The 25,242-nt window shown below is 48.8% G+C and overlaps 1 protein-coding gene across 1 annotated transcript in view; it reads left to right on the forward strand.

Annotated features, from left to right (window-relative positions):
- The window catches only part of SLC6A11 (solute carrier family 6 member 11), a 122,368-nt gene that overhangs the window by 91,993 nt on the left and 5,133 nt on the right, over positions 1 to 25,242 (forward strand). Inside the window, exons 7-13 of the mRNA XM_050781470.1 lie at positions 1,031 to 1,134; positions 7,218 to 7,342; positions 15,221 to 15,333; positions 18,441 to 18,578; positions 22,378 to 22,480; positions 23,749 to 23,849; positions 24,707 to 24,877. Of these exons, the coding sequence (XP_050637427.1) occupies positions 1,031 to 1,134; positions 7,218 to 7,342; positions 15,221 to 15,333; positions 18,441 to 18,578; positions 22,378 to 22,480; positions 23,749 to 23,849; positions 24,707 to 24,877 (855 nt within the window). The remainder of the gene's footprint in view (positions 1 to 1,030; positions 1,135 to 7,217; positions 7,343 to 15,220; positions 15,334 to 18,440; positions 18,579 to 22,377; positions 22,481 to 23,748; positions 23,850 to 24,706; positions 24,878 to 25,242) is intronic.

The following is a 25,242-nucleotide window of genomic DNA, read 5'->3' on the forward strand; positions in this document are numbered from 1 at the left end:
CAGGTGATCCACTCGCCTCAGCCTCCCTAAGAGCTGGGATTATAGGCATGAGCCACCCACCATGCCCTGCCGGGTTGCTGTGAATATTCAGTAATACACGAAGGGCAGTAATGCATGGTGCCTGTACATTGAGAGGTCAGTGTTTCCTGTTTTGTATTTTTAGTGCGAGCCCTGTTCTCTAGATGGCATTTGATACCTAAGCATGAATCTCCTCAGCTGCATTGGGATTTGAGCTCTGGATTTTCCTTGGCAACTTCTAGGGGCTGGGCTCAAAGAGAGCCTGGGGTACGTGTTTGAGAAGCCACTGTCATTTCCGTTGTGCATGTCATGCTGTCCACAGCAGTTTTTATCAAAAGGGAGCTTGGGGACTAAGAAAGTAGTTATCTTGTGTACCACGTAGGAAGCCGAGATGGGGGAATCTGTTCTGAAAGGGAGAAGGACATGGTGGGCCTTCCTCAGTCCTCCTCTCCCTGCCACCTTTTATGCTGAGTTCAGCTATGCAAATGTATCATCCTGGACAGAATCTTATGACACTTTTCTCATGGTGGCTTTAATCATAAGGAAAAGGAAGCATTCGTTTTACCTTAAACATGACTTACCTTGCAAGCAGGCACTAGATCCCAGGGGCTCGTGGTCCTTGTTGCATGAATCCTTGCAACAGTCCTGATAGGGAAGTTTCTTCCCTACTTTGCTGATAAGGAAACTAAGCCTCAGAGAGGTTAAGTAACTTGTCCAGGGTCACACAGCTGAGGCTGGGGTCCTAAGCATTCAAGTTCTTGCTAGTCACTGAGCTATTATTCATAATGTCTGGCAAATTCCCAAATTAATTGAGGACATTTACACTTGATCATGTGGTCCCCAAGAATAGAACTCTTTTAAAGGGGATCCTGGGTAGGTTAGGAAGTTTAATTATCCATTGTGGAGTTTTCCTGAAGGGTAGAGTGTGGGTGGGGGATTTCAGAGACCAGGGCCACCCTCTCACCACACATCTGACTTCTGTTTATGCCATCATCTTTGTGCCTTCCTACAGGTCTGGGTAGATGCTGGAACGCAGATCTTTTTCTCCTATGCCATTTGCCTGGGCTGTCTGACCGCTCTGGGAAGTTATAACAATTATAACAACAACTGCTACAGGTGAGCATTTCCCTGGGTCCTGCCAGCTCTCCACCAAACCCTCAGAGCCCTCTAACCTGCCAGGCTAGTTTATATTTGTCTGCCCACCTTGCAGGGCCCCAGGAGGAGACAGATAGGCTGTTTGTTGACCTCCCGCTACCCAAGGGTCAAAGAGTGGGCCACCAAGGAGCTAGGAGAATAACAAATGTAACCAGAGTCTCTCTCAGGCACAAAGCCAATCCCCCACCACCACCAGCATCTCATTCAGGTCTCAGTGCCACCTCGTATGGGTAAAGACACATCCCAGGGTGGATAAGTGACTTGCCTGAGTCACAGAGCTAGTACATACACCAAGGGCCTTGTTCTCCCACCTACTATTTAGAAACCTGCTTCCTGCCCCTTCATACTTGACTGTAGGGTCCTCTTGTGCCCGACCTTGCCCCTCAGCCTAACACGTCTCTTTGGCCTCCTGTAGATGGCTGCACCAGGGCTGGGAGGGAGTTCAGGTGAGAAGGTGAGCCCCAGGCTGTCTGACCCTTGGCTTCCTGGCCTCTTATGCCTGCAGCTTGAGTTCTACAGCAAGGCTGACACCCGTGGAGGGCAGAAGACCTGCCCAAGGTCACCCAGCAGTGTGTGGTGGAAGTGCTGGTCTAGGATGATGGTCAGTCTGTTGACGTTTCAGTCTACTGGGGTCTCTGCACCCCTGAACTCAGTGCCTGGTACACAATAGGCTAATATTTCATGGTAGATGGACAGCACATCTCTTCCTTAGAGTCTAAGAGCTCCTTAAGCATGGAATGACAGTGCAAAAATCCCTTATCACAGAATAGTGGAGAAAGGAAGGCTTTTGTTGTTGTTGTTGTTTAACAAATGGTTCTGACATAGGATAAGTATTTTGGGGAAGTCATCAAATTAGATTCTCATATATCATCTCATCTTTCCACCGTAATAAATGTCAGATTGATTAAAGAGTTAAACATTTTTTGAAAGAAAACCATCCTGTAAGTAGGAATGAAATACTGATTTCAGAATGGGAAAAGATGTAGAAAGCATCAAAAATAATTAAAGAAATCACAAAAGAACTAACTAAGTGATAGATTGGTCCACATAAATATGGAGAACTTCTAAATTTCTGGAAAGAAACACAGAAACTATTCAAAGTAGCCACCTCCATAAAGTGAGACTGGGAAGTCAGAGGTGGGGAGGTGGGCTTTTCCCAGTTCTACCTTCTATACAGCTTAAATGGGTTTGTTTTGTTTAGTTTCTTTTGTTTAACTCTGAGTACATATTGCTTTTATAATTTTTTTAAAATTGTTAATACAAATATCATCCACATTATTTTATTTCCAAATATGAGAATTTTCTGTAAGATTAACGAGCATCCCCACAATGTACGATACTCAAGGGGTTTATATCCACAACATATGAATAATACAGACAGATCTATAGGAAAAACACTAAAATACCAGTAGAAAAACAAGCAACACACTCTTTTTTTCTTTTTGAGATGGAGTCTCGCTCTGTCGCCCAGGCTGGACTGCAGTGGCGTGATTTTGGCTCACTGCAAGCTCCGCCTCCCGGGTTCACGCCATTCTCCTGACTCAGCCTCCCCAAGCATCTGGGACTACAGGTGCCTGCCACCACGCCCAGCTAATTTTTTGTATTTTTCGTAGAGACGGGGTTTCACTGTGTTAGCCAGGATGGTCTGGATCTCCTGACTTTGTGATCCGCCCGCCTCAGCCTCCCAAAGTGCTGGGATTACAGGCATGAGCCACGGCACCTGGCCAACACACTCATAAAATATTGAGAGTGTTTTTCCCAAGTCCTGTTCAGCATAGGTGAGGGTAGGTGAGCAGATTGTGCCATACACCTGCTGGTGGGACAGGAACTTGGAATTAACCACCACATCACTGGGTCATCATGTGACTCGAGTGGCACCGTGCATTTGAAAGAACTTTTATCAGTGACAGCGTCCCTCCCACATGACCCCATCTTTGAGACAGGGAAAGTGAAGCTGGTGGAGGCGGTACCTTGCTAGACATGGCAGGGCCTGGACTCTGACTGGGGTCTCTGTGTCCATCCTGGCCTCCCCACTACATCCTTTCTGAGAGCTAGCTTAGCGGTCACATTATGAACTCACTTGTTAAATCGGCAGTGTTTGCTGTGTGTCTACTAAGTGCGAGGCCCTGGAGTCGGTGCCGTGGGAGATGCAGACAGCAGTGGTGCAGCCTATAGAGTTTGTAATTTGGGGAAATCAAGACAATGGGGAAGTTAATGTGGGCAGGTCCAACATGCTGAAAAGAGCAGCTATTGTAGAATCCAGTGTGCCGTCAGGCCGCCGTGAGTTCTGCTTCTCGGGTTTTTTGGATGAGAGGTATTTGGGTGACCGGACGACGACGAGATGCTAGAGACAGTCAGAGCAGGCTGTCCAGAAGAAGGCATCTAAGTTTTGTGGAGGATGTGAGCATGGGGGATGAGAAGTGAAGCACTTTGTCAGCCATGATGAAAATGTTAATTACAGACAGGAAGAAAGGCACCCAGACAGGAAGAACAGCACATGCAGGCTTCCGGGCTGGGCCAAGTCTGACCCCCTTGGGATACCAGAGAGGGCTACTGTCTGTGTACAGTAACACCCCATCAGTGGCTTATGGTCAGCATGGGGACCTCTGTGCTGGGACCTTCAGGGATCACTTGGTCACTCTCCTCTCCAGCTAGGCCGTCAGCACCATGAGGACGTGGGCTACATGTTCTTGTTCTCTGCTGCATCCCTTGTACTTAGTTTAGTGCTGGCTTCTATGCAGGGAAGTCAGAACAAAATCACCCCATTACACAAGCAAGGAGACAGCGGCCCGTGGAGCTTGAGTCCCTTGCTCCTGTTTACATTGCCAGAGCTGGAGTGTGGCTTTTCACCTGAGTCTTCCTGGCTCCTGCACCCCTGTTCCTCACTACCAGGGGTGGCCAGCTATTTCCCAACTGCTGTAGTTGAAGAGGGTTTGGTCAAAAGTGCCTTGTCTCCAGCGTGTGTCTTGGGGCAGTGGCAGTTTCATTCCCCAAGGAGTGTGTGGATGATGTGTGCTGTCAGCCGTGAGTCCCTTCTGCTTCCCCCTCCAGCAGGCAGGGTTTTATCCCATCTCTCCCATCAGCAGAAGAAAGCAAATCCCCTGGGTAGCAATGCAAAATCAGAAGGTTCATTTTATTTCCTTTTCCAAATTGTTCTGCAAGTGGGTCTTCTCAACTCCAATGGAGTAAATTAGTACCCTCTCTCCCGACAGCACAATAGCTTCTGGAGGTCTTAAAAGCCCAGTTCAGCGCCTGCCGACTTCAAAGCACTGTTACATAAGCCTTTTACCTTGACGTGGGAGCTGGGGAAGGAATTAGAGGGCTGGAAATGGAGCAAGCCAGGCAGGGAAAATCCTCACTTCCGAAGACACCACTAAGCTCTGTCTGCTTGAAGGGGTGGGTGTTCTGGGGACTGGAGGGGAAGAGGGACAGGTCATGCATGGGGCTGGAAGGGACCTCAGGTCCCTAAACAGCTTCTCTGTCTCTCCTTCTGTCTCTCCCTAATGTGAGAAAGTCACTCAACAGACGTGTGCAGGAAGATGGGACTTTTTTAACAAGGGACATTTGTTTTTTAACACCTGTGTGGATGCCCAGAGACAATTTTTTAAAGTCAGGATTTTTTCGTCATAATTTTTAGGGTGCATCATTTTTGTTTAGCTCCTAGCAAAAGCATGGGCTTTGATCTATTTGACTCATCTCCCCCAGCCTCAGGATTCAGTGAAACGTAGCCCAGGGCTGGCACACTGCAGGTCCTAAGAGCATCACGTGGGAGAATTTCAGAATGGAGAGGCTGTAGGCAAAAGCTTTCCTCCCTGGTATCATCCAATGTCCACTGCTTGATAAGTCAGGGCCATTTTGCCTCAGACTTCAGGAAACAGGCACAAGGAGCAGATGTATCCCAACCTTAGGAATAACTCTGCCCTGACCTGGGCATAGCTGAATTTCTTTTTGAGCAGAGGTAAATCAGACTTGCAGATAAAGTCCCCAAAGTCCCCAGTTATACCAGCCCAGCCAGCATTCACAGTGCCAGAAGAGTTATTTAAAGGGATGTGTATCAGTCGTCCATGGCCACAATACTGCTATGTAACAAACAGCCCCAGCACACAGGGGCTGACCACAGCGAGTGATTGCTTGTATTGCTCACAAGTCTGCTGGTCAGCTGGGGAGACTCTCCTGCAGGCTATGGATTGAAAGACCCTGGGTTTGGCTCCAAAGTCCAAGCCAGGCTCAAGTCAGCTCCACGTGGGTACATTCTGGGGTCCAGGCCAAAGGGATAGCAGCTCCCCTGGGGAAGTTCTCATGGAAAATCACAGAAATGATATAAGACAAATCCAATCATGCAAGCATATCTCAAGCCTCTGTTTATGTCACATCTGCTAACATCCTGTTGTCCAAAACAAGTCATGTGGCTAAGCCCAAAGTCAGTGAAGGCAGGGAAATATACTTCACTCCAAGGAAGAAGATTGTGAGAGTGAGTCCTTGAGGAAAAATGATTTGATCTAGTGTAAGGCCAAGAAATTCTGTTATCCAAGCACCTTGTATAGCCAGTGAGATCAGGTTCAAAGAAAAAATATTGCAGGGAGAATTGGAACCCAAGGCTCTCGACCACCAGTTCAGTGCTCTCTCTACTCTGCCCTTGATTCCTAGGGTCATTGCAAGGCAACAGGGTGTTACAACCACCAACGATGTTAATGTAAGCTTTGGTTGCATTATAAAAAGTATGATGTCAGGAGAAGAGGAGGTGAGAGTCCTGCTGTGTTGTCGAGACTAGTTCTGGATGTGACAATTGAGGAGGGACTGGATAAGCTGGAGTGTATTACAGATTTCAAGCAAAATAAGGAATTGGTAAGGGAACTGGAATGTTTAACGGAGAACAAAAAACTCAAGGGGCTATAGGGCCATTATCTTCAGATCTGCCAAGCCTGAAGGAACTCCAGGCTGTTTTGGAGGGTAAAGCTAACTTTATCAGAGAGAACAAGCATGGGTGAATACAATATGAGAAAGTTCTTAGCACTCTAAGCAGTAACAAGGGGAAAGTACCACTGGAAAAAATGGCCAGCTCCTCATTCCTGGGTGTGCAAGCAGAGGTCAGCCGGCCACCCGCAGGGATGCTATGGAGGCTAGTCATGCCTCTGGCAAGAGGTTGAACAGGGTCACCTGGCAGTTCCTCCCCTACAAAATGGGGTATTAACATGGATTGTATGCGTAAGTCTCAGTCCAGGCACTGCAGTGGTTGAGATTCTAAGGGCTAACTTCCTGACTTGGTGATTTTAGGATGCCAGGCCTGAGGCAGGACCAGCCGGGACTCAAGGGTACCGTCTTCATCTTGACAAAGTTCCATTGTTTCTAGTCTGATTTCTCCTGGGCCATGGCTTTATGCTGGTGCTTCTTAGCTGGTGAGTCCCCCCTCCCAAGAGCAGGGGACAGTCACTGCTCTGATAAACCTCTCCATGCAAGGGTTCAACCTGGAAGGGGCTGCTCCCTCGCGGCAGCAGAGCAGAGACAGACTGAGGTCTGGCAGACGCTGCTCCAGTGAACAGCTTGGCCAGGATGAATGTCACCATAAAGCCTCTGCCCCGGAGGCTGCCGGAGCTTCAGGTGCAAGGCCCATGGTTGCTCCCCTGGCTGAGAAGCCCCCATTTCTCCCGTGGAGGCTTCTCCTGCCCTCTTTGCTTTGAGCTCCCAGGAATACTTTCCCAGGCTTTCTCTCCTACCAGGGACTTGGAGGAGTGTCGGTGTGTTTCGGAGCATTTTCTCATTAGTTCTGCATTTTCCCATGTGCCAGCCTCCCTTCCCACGCTGACTCCATGCTTCTGATTCCTGACCTACCTTATCTTCTAGAAATTCAGGAGAAGCTGTGTGACCGTAGGCCAGCCACCTAACCTCTCTGAACCATGAGTGCTCCATCAGAAAAATGGAGCTGCCTGTGCCCGCACTTCTCTGCCTGCCGCACAGGACAGCCATGGTGCTCGGGTGGAGAACGTTCGAGCTGTGCACTGGTTCCGCCCGCTCTGACCCTAGTGCCTCTCGCTGCTTCCCCACAGGGACTGCATCATGCTCTGTTGCCTGAACAGTGGCACCAGCTTCGTGGCTGGATTTGCCATCTTCTCAGTCCTGGGTTTTATGGCGTACGAGCAGGGGGTACCCATTGCTGAGGTGGCAGAGTCAGGTAAGTTCGCCAAAGGAGGGGATGGAAAAGGCGGCGAGGGAGGCCAGGAGTGATGGTCATCATGGAAATGCCATCTTCCTCTTTGGCTCACACTTCTGGATTAAGGCCTCAGAAAGGGGCCCCACCATTCATCCACAATCCAGGATCCTGGGAATTACCGAGGAGGAAAGCCTCGATACCTCCTCCCTCCCAAATCCAAGGCATCCCCAAGTTTTGTAGATGCTATCACCCACTTCATTCATTTCTCCCAAGCTCCACTGTCTCCCCACTAGCCCGGGCCACCATCACTGCTCACCTGGATGGCTCAGAAACCTTTCACTGGACTCTGCCTCTGCTATTGTCACTTCCACTTCGTGCTCTATCCTGCAGAGGGATTTCTTTTTTTTTTCAAAATGCGAATCTGAACATGTCTTCTCTGATGAAAAGCCTTGCTTGGCTTCTCATAGTGCTGGACTCAGCATGGCCACAAAGCCCTGTGTTGCCTGGCTCCTGTGGCCTCACCAGCCTCACCACCCACCATTCCCCCATGCTCACTCTCTGCCCCACCACTGTGGTCTGCTTCACTTCTGCAAGTTAACTCTCTCCTCCTCCCTCAGGGCCTTTGCACATGCTTCCCCTTTGCTTGGAGAGCACCTCCCCCTCCCTCTCTTTCCCTGTTCTAGACACAGAATCACCATGAGCATGACAGCCTTGAGTAGAGATTGACATGTGTGTGTAGCAAACCCACCACAAGCAGGGTTATCATCGTTTGGGTGATTGTGCAAAATGGTGAGAAACTGTTTCCTTGATTTACATGGTATTTGAATTTCCAGAGAATTAAGTGCACATGAAAAAGTACATAGTTTGTGTTTACATGACAAATGGAGTCTAACCTCAGATAAGTATAAATAGGTTTTTCACCTACAAGCATGTCCAGTGGGACTTTGTTTTTAAGAGCAGCACAGGGCATCTGGCCTCCCTGGCCTCCATCTACTCAAGGCCAGTCCTGCCCCCACTCATGTGACAACTGACCCACCTCCCTCTCGAGCTCCGGTCCAGGGTGTGGCTGTTTAGGTTTGGCCTGTGCGGTCAGGGAAGCACCCCTCTGACCCACCAAGACCGGCAGGCCACGGGGTGTGGATGTCAAAGGAGGCAGCTGATCAGCAAGCTCTGCTCCATGGCTGCTCAGAGTCCACCTTGCTCTTGGTCATGTTTATCAGAGATGCAGGGGCCCCTGCTGAAATCAGGGGTACAAGCTAGACCAGAGGATATGAGTACGATCAGAGCTCTCAATCGCTGGGCACCTACTCATTGGACAGGAACTGTTACACACATCATCTCATAGGATGCTCAGCTCAGCCCTCTGAAGTGGCATTTTTGCTACCCCCATTTTACAGATGAGAAAACTGAGGCTCAGGGACGTGAGGTCACTTAACTAAGGACACGCAGGCTGGAAGCAAGAGAGCTGGAACTTAATCCAGGCCATCTGGCTATCAAACTCATGTACTTCCCACTCCATCCCACTATGGCTGGGTCACCTAGCCCTTCACAAAACACCTCTGCCTCTTCCTCACATTCAACCACAGGCAGCCCTGTGAGGAGGGATCATTGCCTTCTCAACAATAGCGTTGCTCACCGTGAGAATCCGTGTCCTCCTCTGTAAAGTGCACACCCTGAAACTCCCTCATAGTGTTGCGTGAGACAGAGTAGCCACAGCACTGTTGTTGTTCATTTTATCATTGCTTCCGTTTTGGAAGGGAGTCCAAGAGAGGAGTGATAAGAAGAAAAAAAGCCAACTAAAATTAAATTTTGGACTTTTTCTTATTCAAACTGAAAGAATACTCATTGTGGAAAAATAGAGAAACATTAACAGAAGAAAAAAATTCAAATCCAATGCAACACCTTGGGGTTATCCCGCTAGGATTTTTCATACTTATGTAGCTATAAGCGTGATGATCAAAACTGGATGATATTATCCTTGGCATTATGTAGGCTGAGTTCTTCCATTATAATAAAGCATGAGGAGCTTGGCCCTCAGTAAAAATAGATTGTTATCATGAGTTGTGTGGTATTCCATTGAATTGATGCACTAGAATTGACTTTCTCTGTCCCACTTGTCAGGCTGTAAGACAGGTGTTTTTCATATACTACCTCATGAAATGCTCCTGGCACCTCTGCAACATAGGTTTCACCAGGGCCTCCACTCGTGGCTGTGCAGACTATGCCCTGCACAACTCCAGCAGGCACTATTCACATAGCAGTCCTAGCTTTTACAGTGCCTGTTACAGACGAGGACCTTGTAGCTCAGAAAGATGAAGTGGTTCATCCAAGAGCATATAGTCCATAAGCAGTGCAGCCTGGATCTGGTCTCTTCTGCCTCGCTTTCTTGTGTTGCTGTTGGCATCAAGCAGGAAAGCCTGCTCTGTGCCCCTGATTGGGGGTGTGAATCACACCAAGACCCTCTTTAGGAGTCTGCCAGTTGGAGCAAATGCAAGTTACAGCTGAATATGTAGTCACCTCCCCTTTCTCAGAAGGATCTGGGCTCACTTTCTGAGGCATGATTTTTGGAAAATACTTAATTAGATGCCAGAACACTCAGTGGGATGTCCCAGAACACCTTGGAGACTGAGCCAGGGAGACAGAATGTACTTCTTGCAGGGCTCAGATTTTGTTCTGTTCTACGCCTAGTGCCTGAGATTTGCTGACCTTCCCTGCACGTCCTGCAGTCTGTCTCTCTGATGCTGTTGCACTCAGGATGCTGTCTCCTAGGGGAGAGTTTTACACAGCTTACAGTTGGGTCTTGCTTCTTTATCTAGCCTAATAATCTCTTAACTGGAGTATGTGGTCCATTTGTATTTTGCAATGATTGATATGGTTAGGTCCAGATGTCTGTTTTAGGACAGAAAATGTCAGAATAATAATCAGAAGTGGAAAGTGTCACATGTGTGGTAGAAGTGCAAAGTGATATGTTATTAACTTGAATAAGTTATGATGTATAGTCTTGGTCCAATTGCTTAGAGAAAAATAATAAGAGGTAGAGCTAAAAAGCTAATAGATGAAACAAAATTGAAAATTAAAAATATTTATTAACCCAGAAGAATGCAGGAAAGTGCCACAGAGTAAAACTAAATAAAATAAGCAAACAAAAACAGAAAACCAAAAAGAAAACAAATACAAAATAATAGACTTAAATCTAACCATATTAATACTTATATTAAATTTTTTTTTTTTTTTTTTTTTTTTTTTTTTTTTTTTTTGAGACGGAGTCTTGCTCTGTCGCCCAGGCTGGAGTGCAGTGGCGCGATCTCGGCTCACTGCACGCTCCACCTCCCGGGTTCACGCCATTCTCCTGCCTCAGCCTCCTGAGTAGCTGGGACTACAGGCGCCTGCCACCGCACCCGGCTAATTTTTTTTTTTTTTTTGTATTTTTAGTAGAGACGGGGTTTCACCGTGGTCTCGATCTCCTGACCTTGTGATCCGCCTGCCTCGGCCTCCCAAAGTGCTGGGATTACAGGCGTGAGCCACTGCGCCCGGCCACTTATATTAAATTTAAATGGACCAGATACACCAATTAAAAGGCAGAGATTATCAGACCAGATTTTTTTTAAAAAAAGACCCAACTATAAAACGTCTAAAAGAGACACACTTTAAAGACACAGATAAAGTATAAAAGAATGGGTAAAGATATACCATTCAAACAATAAACATAAGAAAACTGGCTTGACTATATTAGTGTTGGACAGAGTAAACTTCAAGTCAAAAAGTATTAGCAGAGATAAAGAGGAACACCTCATATTGATAAAAGGGGCAATTCATTGAGAAGACATAGCAATCTAGTGAGTTTGTACCTGAAAGCAGAGATTTGTTATATAGGGAGCTAAAACTGATAGAACTAGAGGGGAAAATAGACAAATCCACAAGCATAGTTGGAGATTTTAACACCCCTCTCTAATGATAGAACAATTATATGAAATGTCAATAAAGACACAGCGATCTGAACAATACTATCAACCACAATGACTTCACTAATATTTATCAAACTGCACTCAGTACTTACAGAGCACAATTCTTTTCCAGTGGACATGGAACATTCACCAAGATAGACCATATACTGTGCCACAAAACAAGCATCAGTGTATCTCAAGAAATAGAAATCCGTTAATATAATGCACCATGTTAATAGATCTAACAAAAAAACATAAGATTAGCTTCATCAGTGCTTAAAAAACCTTTAACAAAATTTAACACGCATTTACAACATAAAATAATCAAGAAAATAGAAATTGAGGAGTACTTTTTGAAATGATGTGTATGTGTAAAAGTTTTTAAAAAGCAGATATCTATAGTATCCTACCCATTATGTGAAAAAAGAAGGGGAGATGAGAAAATATGTCTACTCATTTGTGCAAAAGAAATACAGAAAGGATTAACTAGAAACAAACAAGAATGGTTACCTTCAGGGATGGTCGGAAAAGGGGTGGAAAGAAGGGAGGAATGGGAATGAGGGAGGAAGAATGAGAAGAAAGCAGTGCTTCTTTGAATAGATCTTTTTTTTTAATTAGCTCTGAGTCTTGGTAATGTTTCACATACCACTCAAAATAAACCATCTTTTTTTCTGTAGTGGAACCCCAAATTGAATATAAATAGTAACAAATGAACTTAACTATACTACAAATGAAAAATGTCACCATGCTGAAGGGAATGGGGAAGGAAAAACTAACCTATGTAACTTTGAGAAACAGCATCTTGACTGGATATTATAAGGCTAAAGACAAAAATAACTGTATTGTGCTCCAATTAGCATAGGGGTAGCAATTCTGCAACTGTTATAAGTGTGTATATTAGGATTGAACAAATAGGTAAATATTTTATAGATAGATTTTTCACTGAGAAAGAAGTTAAAAATAAGGAAAGGACAGATGCTAGAATGTCTTTTATTGGAATTGGAAGTATCAGTATATTAAAACTCATGGTTTTCATCTGTGTACAGATAGATATAGAAATATTCATGTGTATATGCATGGATAAATATACATATATTTCCTATCTTTGTGTGCTGAGAGAGCTTACAAGCAATAATACTCCATAGTTATGAGCACACCTAGGGCTCAGATCTTGGTTTCTAAACACTATTCTTCACTTTAAAACAAAAACAAAAACAAAAACAGGGCTCCTTGGCAAAGCAGTTGATTTCAGAGCTAGGGCAAGACAAGGTGAAGCTAGAACATTTTTGTGATGCCAAAAAATAAGGAAGTGCTCAGAAAAAAAGGATGGAGGCATGTCAAAAAGCCATGGAAATCAACCTGAAGGAACTCCCAATGGTCAATACTGAAATAACTTGAACAGTAAAATAAATAATGATAGTATTGGATTGTAACCCATAGAATAAACTACCCAGGAGTCCATACTGACATATATAAATAATTGAATAAATAAATGGTGTGAAAGGACACTATTCCTTGGAGAAGAATTATAATTAATAAATATAGAAGGAATAAGGGAAATACCAAATCACCATTAGGCAAACACCATTGTAATCACGGTTGCAGGCAAGACCCACCAATGGATGCTAAAATCAGTAGGTAAAAGTTGGAGTAGAAGCAGGATATTTTCATAATCTCAAAATATTTCCCTCCAAGAGAGTTAACAATTACAAAGAGAAAAAGAGTAACGTTACAGTGGAGAAACCTAGCAGACAACAGTTTAACCTTAACCTTAAGTGATCAAAGTAAACATCACCAGTAATAATATTGATTGACATGTACCCCCTGATATAATACACCAGAAAGGACATAACATCACTGCTGTGGTTTTCTAGCCAAAAGATGCACAGCCTCAGCATAAGTCATGAGCAAATATCAGACCAACCCACATCAAGAGACATTCTGCAAAACAACAACCAGAACTCATCAAAAATGTTGATTTTAGAAAAGACCAAAAACAGACTAAGGGACTGCAAAGACTGGAGAAGACTAAAGAGATACAACCACTAAACGCAATCTGGAGTTCTGAATTAAATGTTGGAACAGAGAAAAGGGGGCAAAAGGAGAAAAACTGGCAGAATATGAGTAAGATCTGTGGCTTAATGGTATTATACCAATATTAATTTACCAGTTATTAAATATTGAATGTGTTCCCCTAAAATCAGAAACAAATCAAGGATGTATGCTATCTCTGCCTCTATACCGTATAGCAATGAACTTCCTAGAGAGTGCAATAAGGCAAGAACAATAAAAATAATTAAAGGGAAGAATAAAAATGTTCTTGATAAACATACTGACTTAGCCAAAAATCCTAAGGAACCTACTAAAAAAGTAATAAGTGAACTCAGTGAGGACAAAGGACAAAATAAATAAAATCTATTGTACTTCTTTACATGCTAGCAGGAAACAACTGGAAAGTTTTTACTTCTGCTCTTCACAAGACACCGTTAAGAAAATGAAAAGGCAAGCCACAGACTGGGAGAAAATATTTGTAATAACTCCTCTGATCAAGGATTTACATCCTAAACATATAAAGAACTCTCACAATCAAATAAAAAGGAAACAACCTAATAAAAAAAAGTGGACAAAAAAATCAAGCCATCACTTCACAAAAGAAGACATATGAACAGACAATAAACATGGGAAGATACTCAACGTCATTAGCTTGTCATTAGCTATCAGGGAAATGCAAATCAAAACTATGATATAATATCTCTCTCCCACTGTAATGACACATCTTAAAAGACTGACAATATCAAGTGTTGGCAAGGATGTGGAGCCACTGGAAATTGGAAACATTGCTGGTAGTACTGTAAAATGGCACAGCTACTTTGAAAATCAGTTTGGAATTTCTTAGAACGTTAAACACGTGATTGGCATATGACCCACCAATTCCATTTCTAGGTAGAATAGGCAAAACTAATCCGAGGATGAAAAAAAAACCTGAATTGATGGTTGCCCAAAGTGAAGATGAGGAACGGAGGCGAAGAGGCAGCAGAGGGGCCCAAGGGGCCAATGGCAGTATTCTATAGCTTGATTGCCATGGCTTGATTGTCATGGTGGTTATCTGGGTATATACATTTTTTAAAACTATTAAACTAGTGTGTAAATTATACCTTAATGAAGCTTCTCTTTAAAGTAAAAACTCATCAGAGTTCATGTCTATTAAGCATTTACCTGCTTCAGTGCTTTCCATTTATTGTGTCATCTCACTGAATTAGCAAAACTACTTTTTTTAGGTAGGACTTTATTATCCCCATTTTTCAACTAAGAAAACAGATTTGAGCCCAGGACACCCGGCTACAGAGCCTGTGCTCTTGACCACTGTGCCACAGGGCTCGACTCTCAGGTATCTGTCTGCTGACATTGATAAAGTTCATCCCGAGGACACGTTAACCCAGCCCTCTTATGTGGAGCAACTAAAACAAGGGAGTGTGGACCTGGAAATGAGAGTGGAAGCCAAAGGAAGAGGCTGCCAGGGTGGAAGAGCATTTCTCCAGCCTGGACCCGACCTACCACACCCACTGGGTGCCTGGTCCTTGCCTCCCCTTGGGCAGACGGAGTCAGAATCGCTGGGTGGGCCTGAGAATCTGCATTTTAACGAGAAACTGCACCTTGCCCCTTGAGAACAGTAGAGACATGTCTAGAGGAAGGTCCATGGATCAGCCCAACCTAGGCTTGAATCCTTACCCTTCCAAGGCCCTTGTTTACCTCTTTCTGCCTCAACTTGCTCATTTGCAAAAGGGGCATCAGAATAGCACCAACCGCCTGGGGTGGCTGGGAAACAAGTGATTTGAGCGAGAGGCAGGCACAGTGCCTGTCGCAGAGGAGGCTCTCAGTAAATGCTGGATTAAACTAGCAATGGTATGAGGGATGGGGCTCCACCCAGTGGCTTTCTCTCTCTCCCTCACTCCAGGCCCTGGCCTGGCCTTTATTGCGTACCCCAAGGCGGTCACCATGATGCCTCTCTCCCCGCTGTGGGCCACCTTGTTCTTCATGATGCTCATCTTCCTAGGCCTGGACAGCCAGGTAAGGGGCCATGGGGAGGGGGAGCCCAGGAGGGAGGGGAACCTGGGCCAGGAGGCCAGACGCCACCCTTAAGAGTGGCTCCCCAGGCCCAACCACTCCCACCTGGCCCTGGCATCAGGGCCCTGCCCACCATCCCCCATTCCACCCTCCTCTTCCCTCCCAGCAACGCTTGCACCCCCCATCCACCAGGTGGGCTCCACACTTACCCACGAATGTCTGTTCCAGCCCCTCTAAGCCTCCCCAAATACTGTTTTCCTTACTGGAATTCCCAACTCTCAATTCATGTTTAGAAAAATTTGCTAAATACTTCCCTTCTGCTCAACCACTCCTGCCAACAGCACTGCCAGGCACAGCAGAAGAGAGTCTCAGAGAGTGAGTCCCACAGCATGGATGTCCCCGTCCCAACCCAGTCACTGAGGACACGGACACATACAAAAGCACCTCCTCTTCCTTCCTCCGTCTCTGTCCTGGATGCCACCACCAGCTCTGCCCCGCCACCACCTGCCTGCCTCTGTGCTTGGCCCTCCCTAGAGGCCCCTTGCCGACCTGCCTCTGCTTGGCAGCCTCCTTCCCTGGCAAAGGGGATAGACCTGGAGCTAGTAACTCACCCATGCACTCAGTTTCCCTTTGTTGTCACACAGCGGCAGGCGCTCGCTTCCCACACTGAGCACACTCCAGCCTCCCATCCCAGGTCCCCGGCCTCTTTCCCAGACTATTCCCCCATCAGTCCCTGAAACCCACGCTTTGCCTGCTACTCCGTGTAGCAGTTTTCCCTAGGAGCCCTGGAGAACTTCCCCCAGCCACAGCCTCCCTGCCTAGGAGACTAGGTCTTGGCCAGCCAGCGCTGTGCTGTGCAGGCAGCTCTGCAGGCAAAGCAGTCAGACACCCTGGGCCCCCAGGTGAAGTGGGGAGACACACCCAGCCCAGCCTATGGGAGTGCTGCCCTCACACATGACCTTGTGCCAGTTGAGTCACTTGGCACCCAAACCCCACAGCCAGTGTGTCTGTCAAGGCAGTCGAGTCCAATTTCTTCCCCTGAACAGTTTCCCAGAGGCTGCTGAGCCAAATCACCGGGTGTTTCCGCTGATAATCTTCCCTTATTGTTGCTGTTGCAGGCAGAGGCCTTGGAGGGATTGACAGCTTATGCGTGACAGGCCAGGCCTGCCTAGCAGAGGGAGGCGGGGGCTGGGGCCTCGGCTCGGGGAGTCCCTGGGCTGAGCTAAGCCAGCACTTGGGCCTGGGGGCCCAAGGTCTGGCACAAAAAGTGGCGGCCACTGCCTACCCCCATGCGTGCTACCCTTGCTGTGTGCCTTGGATACATTCTCAGTTCATTGTCACCATAACCACATGGGCTGCGGGGGGGTCCTTTCATTGCCTCCATTTTATAGAAGAAGAAACTGAGGTTCAGAGATACTGAGTGACTTGCTGGGACGTGCACGCGGGCCTGTCTGCCTCTTGGCCTACACAGTGCAGGTGTCTCGTCAGTTTCAGTCCTGGATAAACAACCTCCCTAGCATCCCATCCTCTTCCCTAGGACCTGGAGAAAGGATAGACAGAGCCAGCCCTTGCTGCTGAGGCGGAGCAGCTGCGAGGCCACAGCCTGGGCTTGAGTCCCAGCCCCACGACTTGCGAGCTGTGTGCCTTGGGCTAGTCACCTTGCCACTCTGTGCCTCATTCCCTTTGTCTGCACAAGGAGTGTTGAAACACCTTTTCTGAGGAGGCAGAGGTAAATCAGAAAGGATTTGGAGCCAACAAATGGCTCCATGGAAGGGGTGCTTCCCAACAAGGTGGCTGGCAAAAGAACCCTTAACTCCTCCTCCCTCCCTCAAGGCAGGGCAGTGGGGTGGGTAAAGCCCAGCTCTGGAGCAAGATCGCCTCATTCGAATCCAGGCGTTGCCACTTACCGCCTGCGTGACCTTGGGTAAATTGCGTACTCCCTCCTCTGTGCTTCTGTGTCTTCATTTACAAAAGGGGGATAATAATAGTACAGACCATGGAGAGACTACATAAATTAATGTATGCTAACTGCCTAGAACAGAGCCTGGCACGTTGTCGCAGGTATGATGTGTTTGCTATTATCATTACTGTTATTATTATTAATGTGGCAAACATTTCCTGAGCCTTTCCCTCCTCTGTGCCAGGGGCCCGGAGCTAGACACAGGAAATAGATAGATGACAATGATGTGGCCCTTGCCCTCCAGGATCCCACCTGCTTGTAAGGAGACAGATATAATCAGGCAACGGCCCCCAGGGTGAGGGGTGTACTCAGGACACAGAGGAGAGGGTTGGGCTGTCCTGAGTGGGGGACAAGAGTGATCAGGAAAAAGTTCATGCAGATCTGCCCCCAGTGCCGTGAGAACCAGGTAAGGGGGCGGTTGGTATCTTAGGATATTCAGGCTGGCTGTTAATGGGTGGGTAGGAACTGGGCAGATACCGTGTACCTGGTCCTGTGCTCAGCACACAAGATACAGATACTTAGTGGCTCAAACTCAGCCATTGATGCCTGCACCGTTTGGCTGGGGCCCAAAGACACCCAGCAGAGACAAAGAGCTGGAAGTTGGCTCACCTCTGATTGCCCTCCACCCAACAGAGGGGCCTCATCTGCCAGAAACAAAGAGCAGGGAAGCATCCCAACCCCGGAGACCACAGAGACAGACCAGAGCCTGCCGTCAGCAGAGCACTTAGCTCCCACTACAGGCACAGAAACCCCAGCCTTGCCTCAAGGGCAGGGGCTGGTCTCATTTAAGTTGTCGACCCCAGCACAGAGCCCAGCACATAGGCATGTGACAGGCAGCATGCGGGAGAAGGAGGAGTACTAGATTTGGAGTCTGGAGACCCCAGCTCAAGTCCTTACTGCCACATCCTTGCTGAATAATGTTGGGCAGGTCACTCCCCACCTCTGAGCCTCAGCATCCTCATCTGTTAAATGGGCATGACTGGAGCTCCGCTAGTTCTGGGATTACTGTTATTCTCCGGCCCCTCGTCTGCATCAGTGGGTGTGGGAATGAAGGAAGCCCAGGGTTCAGGCCTGCTGCGCTTGCTCAGAGCCTGGGCCCCCAGGAGCAGCCTTTTCCTTGAGTTTCACACCATCGTATCTCCCCGTCCAGTTTGTGTGTGTGGAAAGCCTGGTGACTGCCGTGGTGGACATGTACCCCAAGGTCTTCCGGAGGGGTTACCGGCGGGAGCTGCTCATCCTAGCCTTGTCTGTTATCTCCTATTTTCTGGGCCTCGTGATGTTAACGGAGGTGAGTGGCATGGTTTGTGCTGCACGGGGTGAAGTGGGTGTGTGACGTCAACTCCCAGCTCTGAAAGTGACCAGCTGTGTGACCTGGGTCAGGTCTAGTGCCCTCTGCCACTCGGTTTATGCTTCCTCCTAGCGGGTCATGGTGAGGATCTAATGGAAGTTCTCATCAAGCCCTCAGCACAGTGTCTTCATGTGCAAGTGCTCAGCTAAAGGCCGCTGCTGTTATTCACAGAGGGGAGTCACACTCACCAGGGGAACGCTGGGTTGATCTGTCATGGTGAGCACATGGACGCCTGGGCCATCCCTCAGAATAACTTCCGGGTGAAGCAACAGTGTCAGCTATTAGCCCTGTAACAGTTACCTATGAGTGGTCTCGCGTTCAGAGCAGGCTTTTCTGGGCATCTCTGGTGATACTGGCACCTTCGGGCACCGTGTGCTCCAGCCTGGGCCTTCTGTGTGTAGCCCTCTTCTCACTGTCCCTGCTGGGCCTGCAGGTTAAGAGAGGCTCTCCATGACCTCCAAATTAAGACCATCTGAGAAAACTGTATTTCTCTCCCCCACCTCCCATAGCCATTCTGTCAAATAAATACCTTCTTATGTATCTTGGGAAGGTAACATTAGGTATTTTTCTCCCCATATGCACAAAATTAATTAATTTAAAAAGAAAAATTGAACTGTTGCCTAGAAACAAGAAGAGTTTTTGTAAGAAACATGGAAAGAAATGAGGGAACTCAGAATTAGTAAAAGCAGCTGACGTAATATTGAGGTCAGGCTAGAAAGCATTTGGGTTCATGCCACCTTGTTGCATCTACTCATCCCCCCCACTTCCCAACTCATATGCTGCCTCTTCCTGGAAGCCTCCTTAGCGTCCCTTTCCTCATTCATGCCCCCAGCCCCTAGCACTTTGTTTGCAGCTCAGTTCAGTCTCCTCCTCCCCATTACCGTGATCTATGGTCCACCTGTTCACCTGTCTCCCCCACCAGACCTCAGGGGCCGTGAGAACAGGAGCCAGCCCTCATTTGGCTTCATGACCTCAGAGCCAATTCAGTGCCTGGCATGGGGTGGGTACTCAGTGCACAGTGGCTGGCAACATTACCTCGCCCAGTCATTGTCACATTAATGAGAGTGATAATCAGTGTTGGAGCAAATAAATGGTATGGCGCTTCCCAGTTTCCACCTCACCTCTCCCCACTCAGAGAAACCGGGCAGTGCAGTAAGCAGGGCCTCATTAAGCACTGATTAATTAGAGTCTCTCGTCACAGTCTTGTCACATACAAATTGGGGGGTTAGCCTGATGCGTTAAAGAGGCTAACGGACAGAATTCCAAGAGGAGCAGATGTTGGCACAGGCATCGGCTGCTTGGAGAAGGCAGGTGGTGGAGGGTGCTTCTTGAACCGCCTGCCCCAGGTGCCCCCAGCTCACCAAGTCTCTGATACCCAACTTCTGACTGAGGCCTCACATCTGCCCAAGGGGTGCTTCATGGCCCCTGGAGGCCATCAGGGAGCCAGTGCTGCAGTCACGCAAGACTGTTAGTCAGCAGGCGCTTGGGCCTCCCACGCCAATCGTCCGCATCCTCGGAGGACTATCTGTGATCAATTGCACTGGAGAAGTTCAATTGCCAAATGGGCCGTGCTGCCTTGGCCTTCATGGTAATTGCTGGAAGGAACTTTCCCTCACTTACACACATTTAAAGCTCAGCTCTAAGAAAAATAGGCCACAAACGTCTTTTCTTCCACCAAGGCAGTGTGATGAGTGGTTGAGAGTATGGGCTTTGCATCCAGATGACCTGGGTTCAATCCTCAGCCCTTGACTAGCTGGCTGGATGACCTGCAGCAGGTGTTGTCGCTGCTTCGTGCCTCACTTTCCCCATGTGAACAGTGGAGATAACACTAGTGCCTGCCTTGTAATTGCACTGTGAAGGACCAACTGGATGAAGACACAGGAAGCGGTTAAACAGCCTGCTGCTTGCTGAATGCTGCATTGAGGTTTCTTTGTTCCTTTGTGAAGTATGATGTTCATGCGAGGGGAGCAGCTGGAGGTGGGGGCAGGTCTTAGGTATTAACTCAGAAAGCCAAGCCCCGCACTCCCCAGAGAGGTGCCTCAGACCTGCTCCTGACCCCCACAGACCAGAATATTCACTGTAGTTGTCACAGATGGGAGAACCCCGGCCAGACATGGCCCACTCAGAGATCCATTTTGTTTCCCCCTCACTGTGTTTTTTAAAAACACGAAGTTGCCAACAATTATAACAGAAAAATTTCCCATAAAAATCTGTATTTCTGGTGTCTTCCAGAAAATCTGCAGATCTGGCCTCACAGCTGCATTCCCCAGCAACTGCCCTCCAGAGGTGTGTAGCTAGATGGGGCCCGTACTCTCCAGTTAGCCACGGTCCCCACCACTCCCTGGTACCACACCCAGCCCCCTTTTCTCAGTCGTATCATCTGTCTGGCCTTGTGGGCATTGAGATATTTCTCCCTGTCTAGTTGAAGACATGAACGAGTCCCATGGTGTGTGGTCTGTGAGTGACAGGAGGAAGCAGGCCCAGGGCACCCTGGGAGCACAGAGGGGAAGCAGAACTCCAAGGAAGTCCCCATGGAAGACACACGGGAGGCTCTCCAGGTTTCATTCCAGCCCCCTAATGCACTGTCCTGGTATTCAGACTATCCCACCCCACCTGATCCTTCCTAGCTCTTTGACACTTTCATTTCCTCTGAGTTTGACTGTATCCCCTAAGGATCCTCATTGTATTGTAAAGATTTTATTTAGAGACCCCCACTCTCCCTACATCTGCAGCTGGTGTCCTCTCCCCTCTCCTCCCTCCTAGAAAACCTTCCCAGATTACCTTGGTCAGCTGAGCTTACACATTCTAGGTCATCACTAAACTCAATCGTCACGGATTTGTATGCTACAGAGCTGGCCTATGGTCATTTCTTCATCCTGTGAAGATGGACCACATACTGCCTGTGTGCCAAGCCCTGGGCCAGAAACTGGGACCCAACCCTGGACAAAGCCAGCTGGACTCCCCCACCCATGGAGATCACACTCCACAGGATTTAACTTACATTTATCACCCCCTACTGTGCACCAGCCCCGCTCCCCTCCTTTTTTAGTTGAGTCCACAAAACATGCTGTGAAGGCCCAAAGAAAGAATGAGGCCGTCAGAAAGGGCTTCCTGAAAGAGGTGGCATTTGATCTGAGCTTTGAAGGAACTTAGCAGGTGAAAGGGAATAGCATGTGTAGAGGCACGAAGGTGAGGCTGTCCCTTGGTCTGTCCAGGAGGGGCTGCGGGAAGGGAGATGAGGCCAGTGAGGAGGGCAGCAGCCCTGACTGGCAGGCTGAAAGGAGCCAAAGGGTGACTTTAAACTGCCACGTGTTTGGTTGGATTTGCACGTTTCAGAGAAAGGTTCCTCCGAAAGCTGGCATGTAGACGGATTGGAGAGGGTGAGGCCGGAGGCAGGGAGGCCAGTCAGGAGGCTGTTATAGCCATCCAGGTAGGGGTGCTGAGCCTCCCCCATCTCGATTTTCTGTGTAGTCTCTGGCCCTTGGGGAGCTGGGAAGTGAGGGGCTGAGATAAGACAAACCATCTGCAGTCCCAGCAGCCCCCAAAGGACAGGAAATTAGGGGGCACCCAGATGGGAGGGTACAATTTTCAAACTGGGGAGACTAGGGAGAAACTGATTCCTGGCAGTGGTAGCCACAGAGCAGAGAGAGGGACCTTCCTGAGGCCAGCTGGCTGACCCTGATCTCCCGTCTGTCCATTCACCTCCCATCCGTCTGTGTGTCTGTCCCCCGACCTACAGGGTGGCATGTACATCTTCCAGCTCTTTGACTCCTATGCTGCCAGTGGGATGTGCCTTCTCTTCGTGGCCATCTTTGAGTGCATCTGCATTGGCTGGGTGTATGGTGAGTAGCAACCAAGCCCGTCCACACCCCAGCTGCCCACCGGGTGCCCAGGATCCTGGTGCTTGGACTCTGGTGGGCTCTGGTTCTCTGTGGCTTGTCTTGGTCTATACTGGCCTCTTCTTTCTCTTCAGGGATTCCTTGGCCCTTTCCCACTGTTGGGAGGCCTCCTGCTTTCACACCCTGCAGCACAGGAAGGGGTTCAGGGCTCAGGCACTATGATCTTGGGCCAGTTCTTCTGCCCTTGAGACTCAGTTTTCCCCTTTGTAAAATAACAGTAGTCATCAACATGTCTCCAAGTAGGAGAAAGTGTAGTCGAGCAGCAGCCTGCATGGTGCCTGGCCTTCCATAGACAACCACCTCAGGTCCTCCTGCTCCCCAAGCCCAACAAGTGGGTGAGGGTTGCTGGGCTCAGTGATGGTCACTCCTGCCATGAGTGTGGCTTGGGAATGGATGCCTCTGCAGGCCCCTGCTCTGTAGCAGCCCTGCTAGGCCCCTGCCTTCGAAATCCTTATCCCCTTTTCAGGCTGCCTTGCAAAGCTGCACCCATGGGCACAGGCTCTGGCCTTGGCCAGGGAGCAGCCTCATTGCTATCCCAGTGCTGCCGTGTGACCAGGAGCACACCACTTCCCTTCTCACACCATCCCCGGCCGGGCGCAGTGGCTCATGCCTGTAGAGTCCTAGCACTTTGGGAGGCCGAGGTGGGCGGATCATGGGGTCAGGAGATGGAGACCATCCTGGCTAACATGGTGAAACCCCATCTCTACTAAAAATACAAAAAATTAGCCAGGCGTGGTGGCAGGCACTTGTAGTCCCAGCTACTCGGGCGGCTGAGGCAGGAGAATGGCGTGAACCCGGGAGGTGGAGCTAGCAGTGAGCCGAGATCGAGCCACTGCGCTCCAGCCTGGGCGACAGAGTGAGACTCCGTCTCAAAAAAAAAAAAAAAAAAAAAAGAAAGAAATCCTCATCCCCACCCCTGATTGCCTTGCCTCCAAAGGGATCACCTTCCACCTTTCTCCCAGCAACTCATCATTTCCTGGGCCTGAGGCCAGGAGAGCTGTCTCCAGTAGTGGGCCAGCATCCCTCCTGCTGCTTTTTATTCTGAAACCTCACACATGTAACATCCTGGTCGTTATTTAAGCAATACAAAAGTTCCTGCGGCAGTTTTTCTGTCTCAGGCTGGAGAACGCAAACACTCCTAGCCATTCCCCTGACTCATGTACAAAACTTCTCTGGGGTGTGTATGTGCCCATCTGATTTATTCCGGACAGGAAGCAACCGGTTCTATGATAACATTGAAGACATGATTGGCTACCGGCCACCGTCGCTCATTAAGTGGTGCTGGAAGATCGTGACTCCTGGGATCTGTGCGGTAAGGGCCCCACCAGGAGCCACCTCCAGCCATCTACCCACCCACCTACCCCCCAACCCACGTTTCCACTCCGCAGCCCCCAGCCTGGCCGAAGCTGGACCTGAGGAGGTTGATGTCCCCTGGTTCAGGTTGCTTTGCAAAGCCGCACCCATGGGCACAGGCTCTGGGCTTGGCCAGGGAGCAGCCTCATTGGGATCCCAGTGCTGCCGTGTGACCAGGAGCACACCGCTTCCCTTCTCAGGACCTCAGGTTCTGCATAGGCAAATCGGGCACTGGATCTGCCTCGGAGGGCTGAGGACTATGTGGGGAACAAAGACCTGTCCCTGTCTTGTTGTTAACCATGAAGGCAGCAGAGCTGAGGGTGACATTGGGGCTCATGCTCTGCCCAAGACCGGACCACAGCAGGGCCTTTCTGAGCAGACATTTAATTAAAAAACGCCCAATCACTCATCCCTTTATTGGCACTGGATGTAACTCAGCATCTTCACAGACCTTGGTAGTTCTGAGAAGCAACTTTGAAACCAGTCTCAAGGAGTAACTAGAAAAAATAAAAATTCCTAACTGGGCAGAGGCTGGGGAAGAGGCTCCTGGGGGTGGGGAGAGGTTCTCACAGCCCAGCGAGGTCCCAGAACCCAGGGCCGAGTTCCCTGAGCATCTGTTGCCTGTGGGATGGGGCTCCAGCCTGCTGTGCCTCAAGCTCACTGTGGTCCTGGCAGGGCCTCACCTTTCACGGCTGTGAAATGGGGCCAGCCTCCTCCCCTGCCAGCCTCCTGCTGGTCTGCCTGGGCCCGAGACCCCTCATGGCCTAGCAGGGCTGAGGGCCCATCCCCCAGGCACCTGCCCCCATCTCTCTGCAGGGGATCTTCATCTTCTTCTTGGTCAAGTACAAGCCACTCAAGTACAACAACGTCTACACCTACCCAGCCTGGGGCTATGGCATTGGCTGGCTCATGGCCCTGTCCTCCATGCTCTGCATCCCGCTCTGGATCTGCATCAAGGTGTGGAAGACACAGGGGACACTGCCCGAGGTGAGACTGCCCCAGGAGGGCTGGTGCGTGTGGGCAGGGTTCGCACCTTGGGTCCCAGTTTCCTCATCTGCACGGTGCGCGATGACCATGTGCCCATCTGCCTCGGCGGGCGCTGTGGCAAACTCCTCTCTGACCAATGCTTATCAGCATGGTTGTGCCCAAGGTGTCTCTGTGAGGTCTTTTGGCTGAGCCAGTTTCTAGGAGCCAAGCCTCTGTCTTCCTGTCTGTAAAATGGGATAACCGCAGTATCTAACTTATAGAGGCTGTGAGAACTCACTGAGTTCATATAGGAAAAGCCCTGGGATCCTGTCCTGGACCAGAGGGTAACAAGTGTTAGCACTGACGGTTCTGTGAATCCCAATCAT

Source organism: Macaca thibetana, chromosome 2 (assembly GCF_024542745.1).
Source record: "Macaca thibetana thibetana isolate TM-01 chromosome 2, ASM2454274v1, whole genome shotgun sequence".
Taxonomy (NCBI): domain Eukaryota; kingdom Metazoa; phylum Chordata; class Mammalia; order Primates; family Cercopithecidae; genus Macaca; species Macaca thibetana.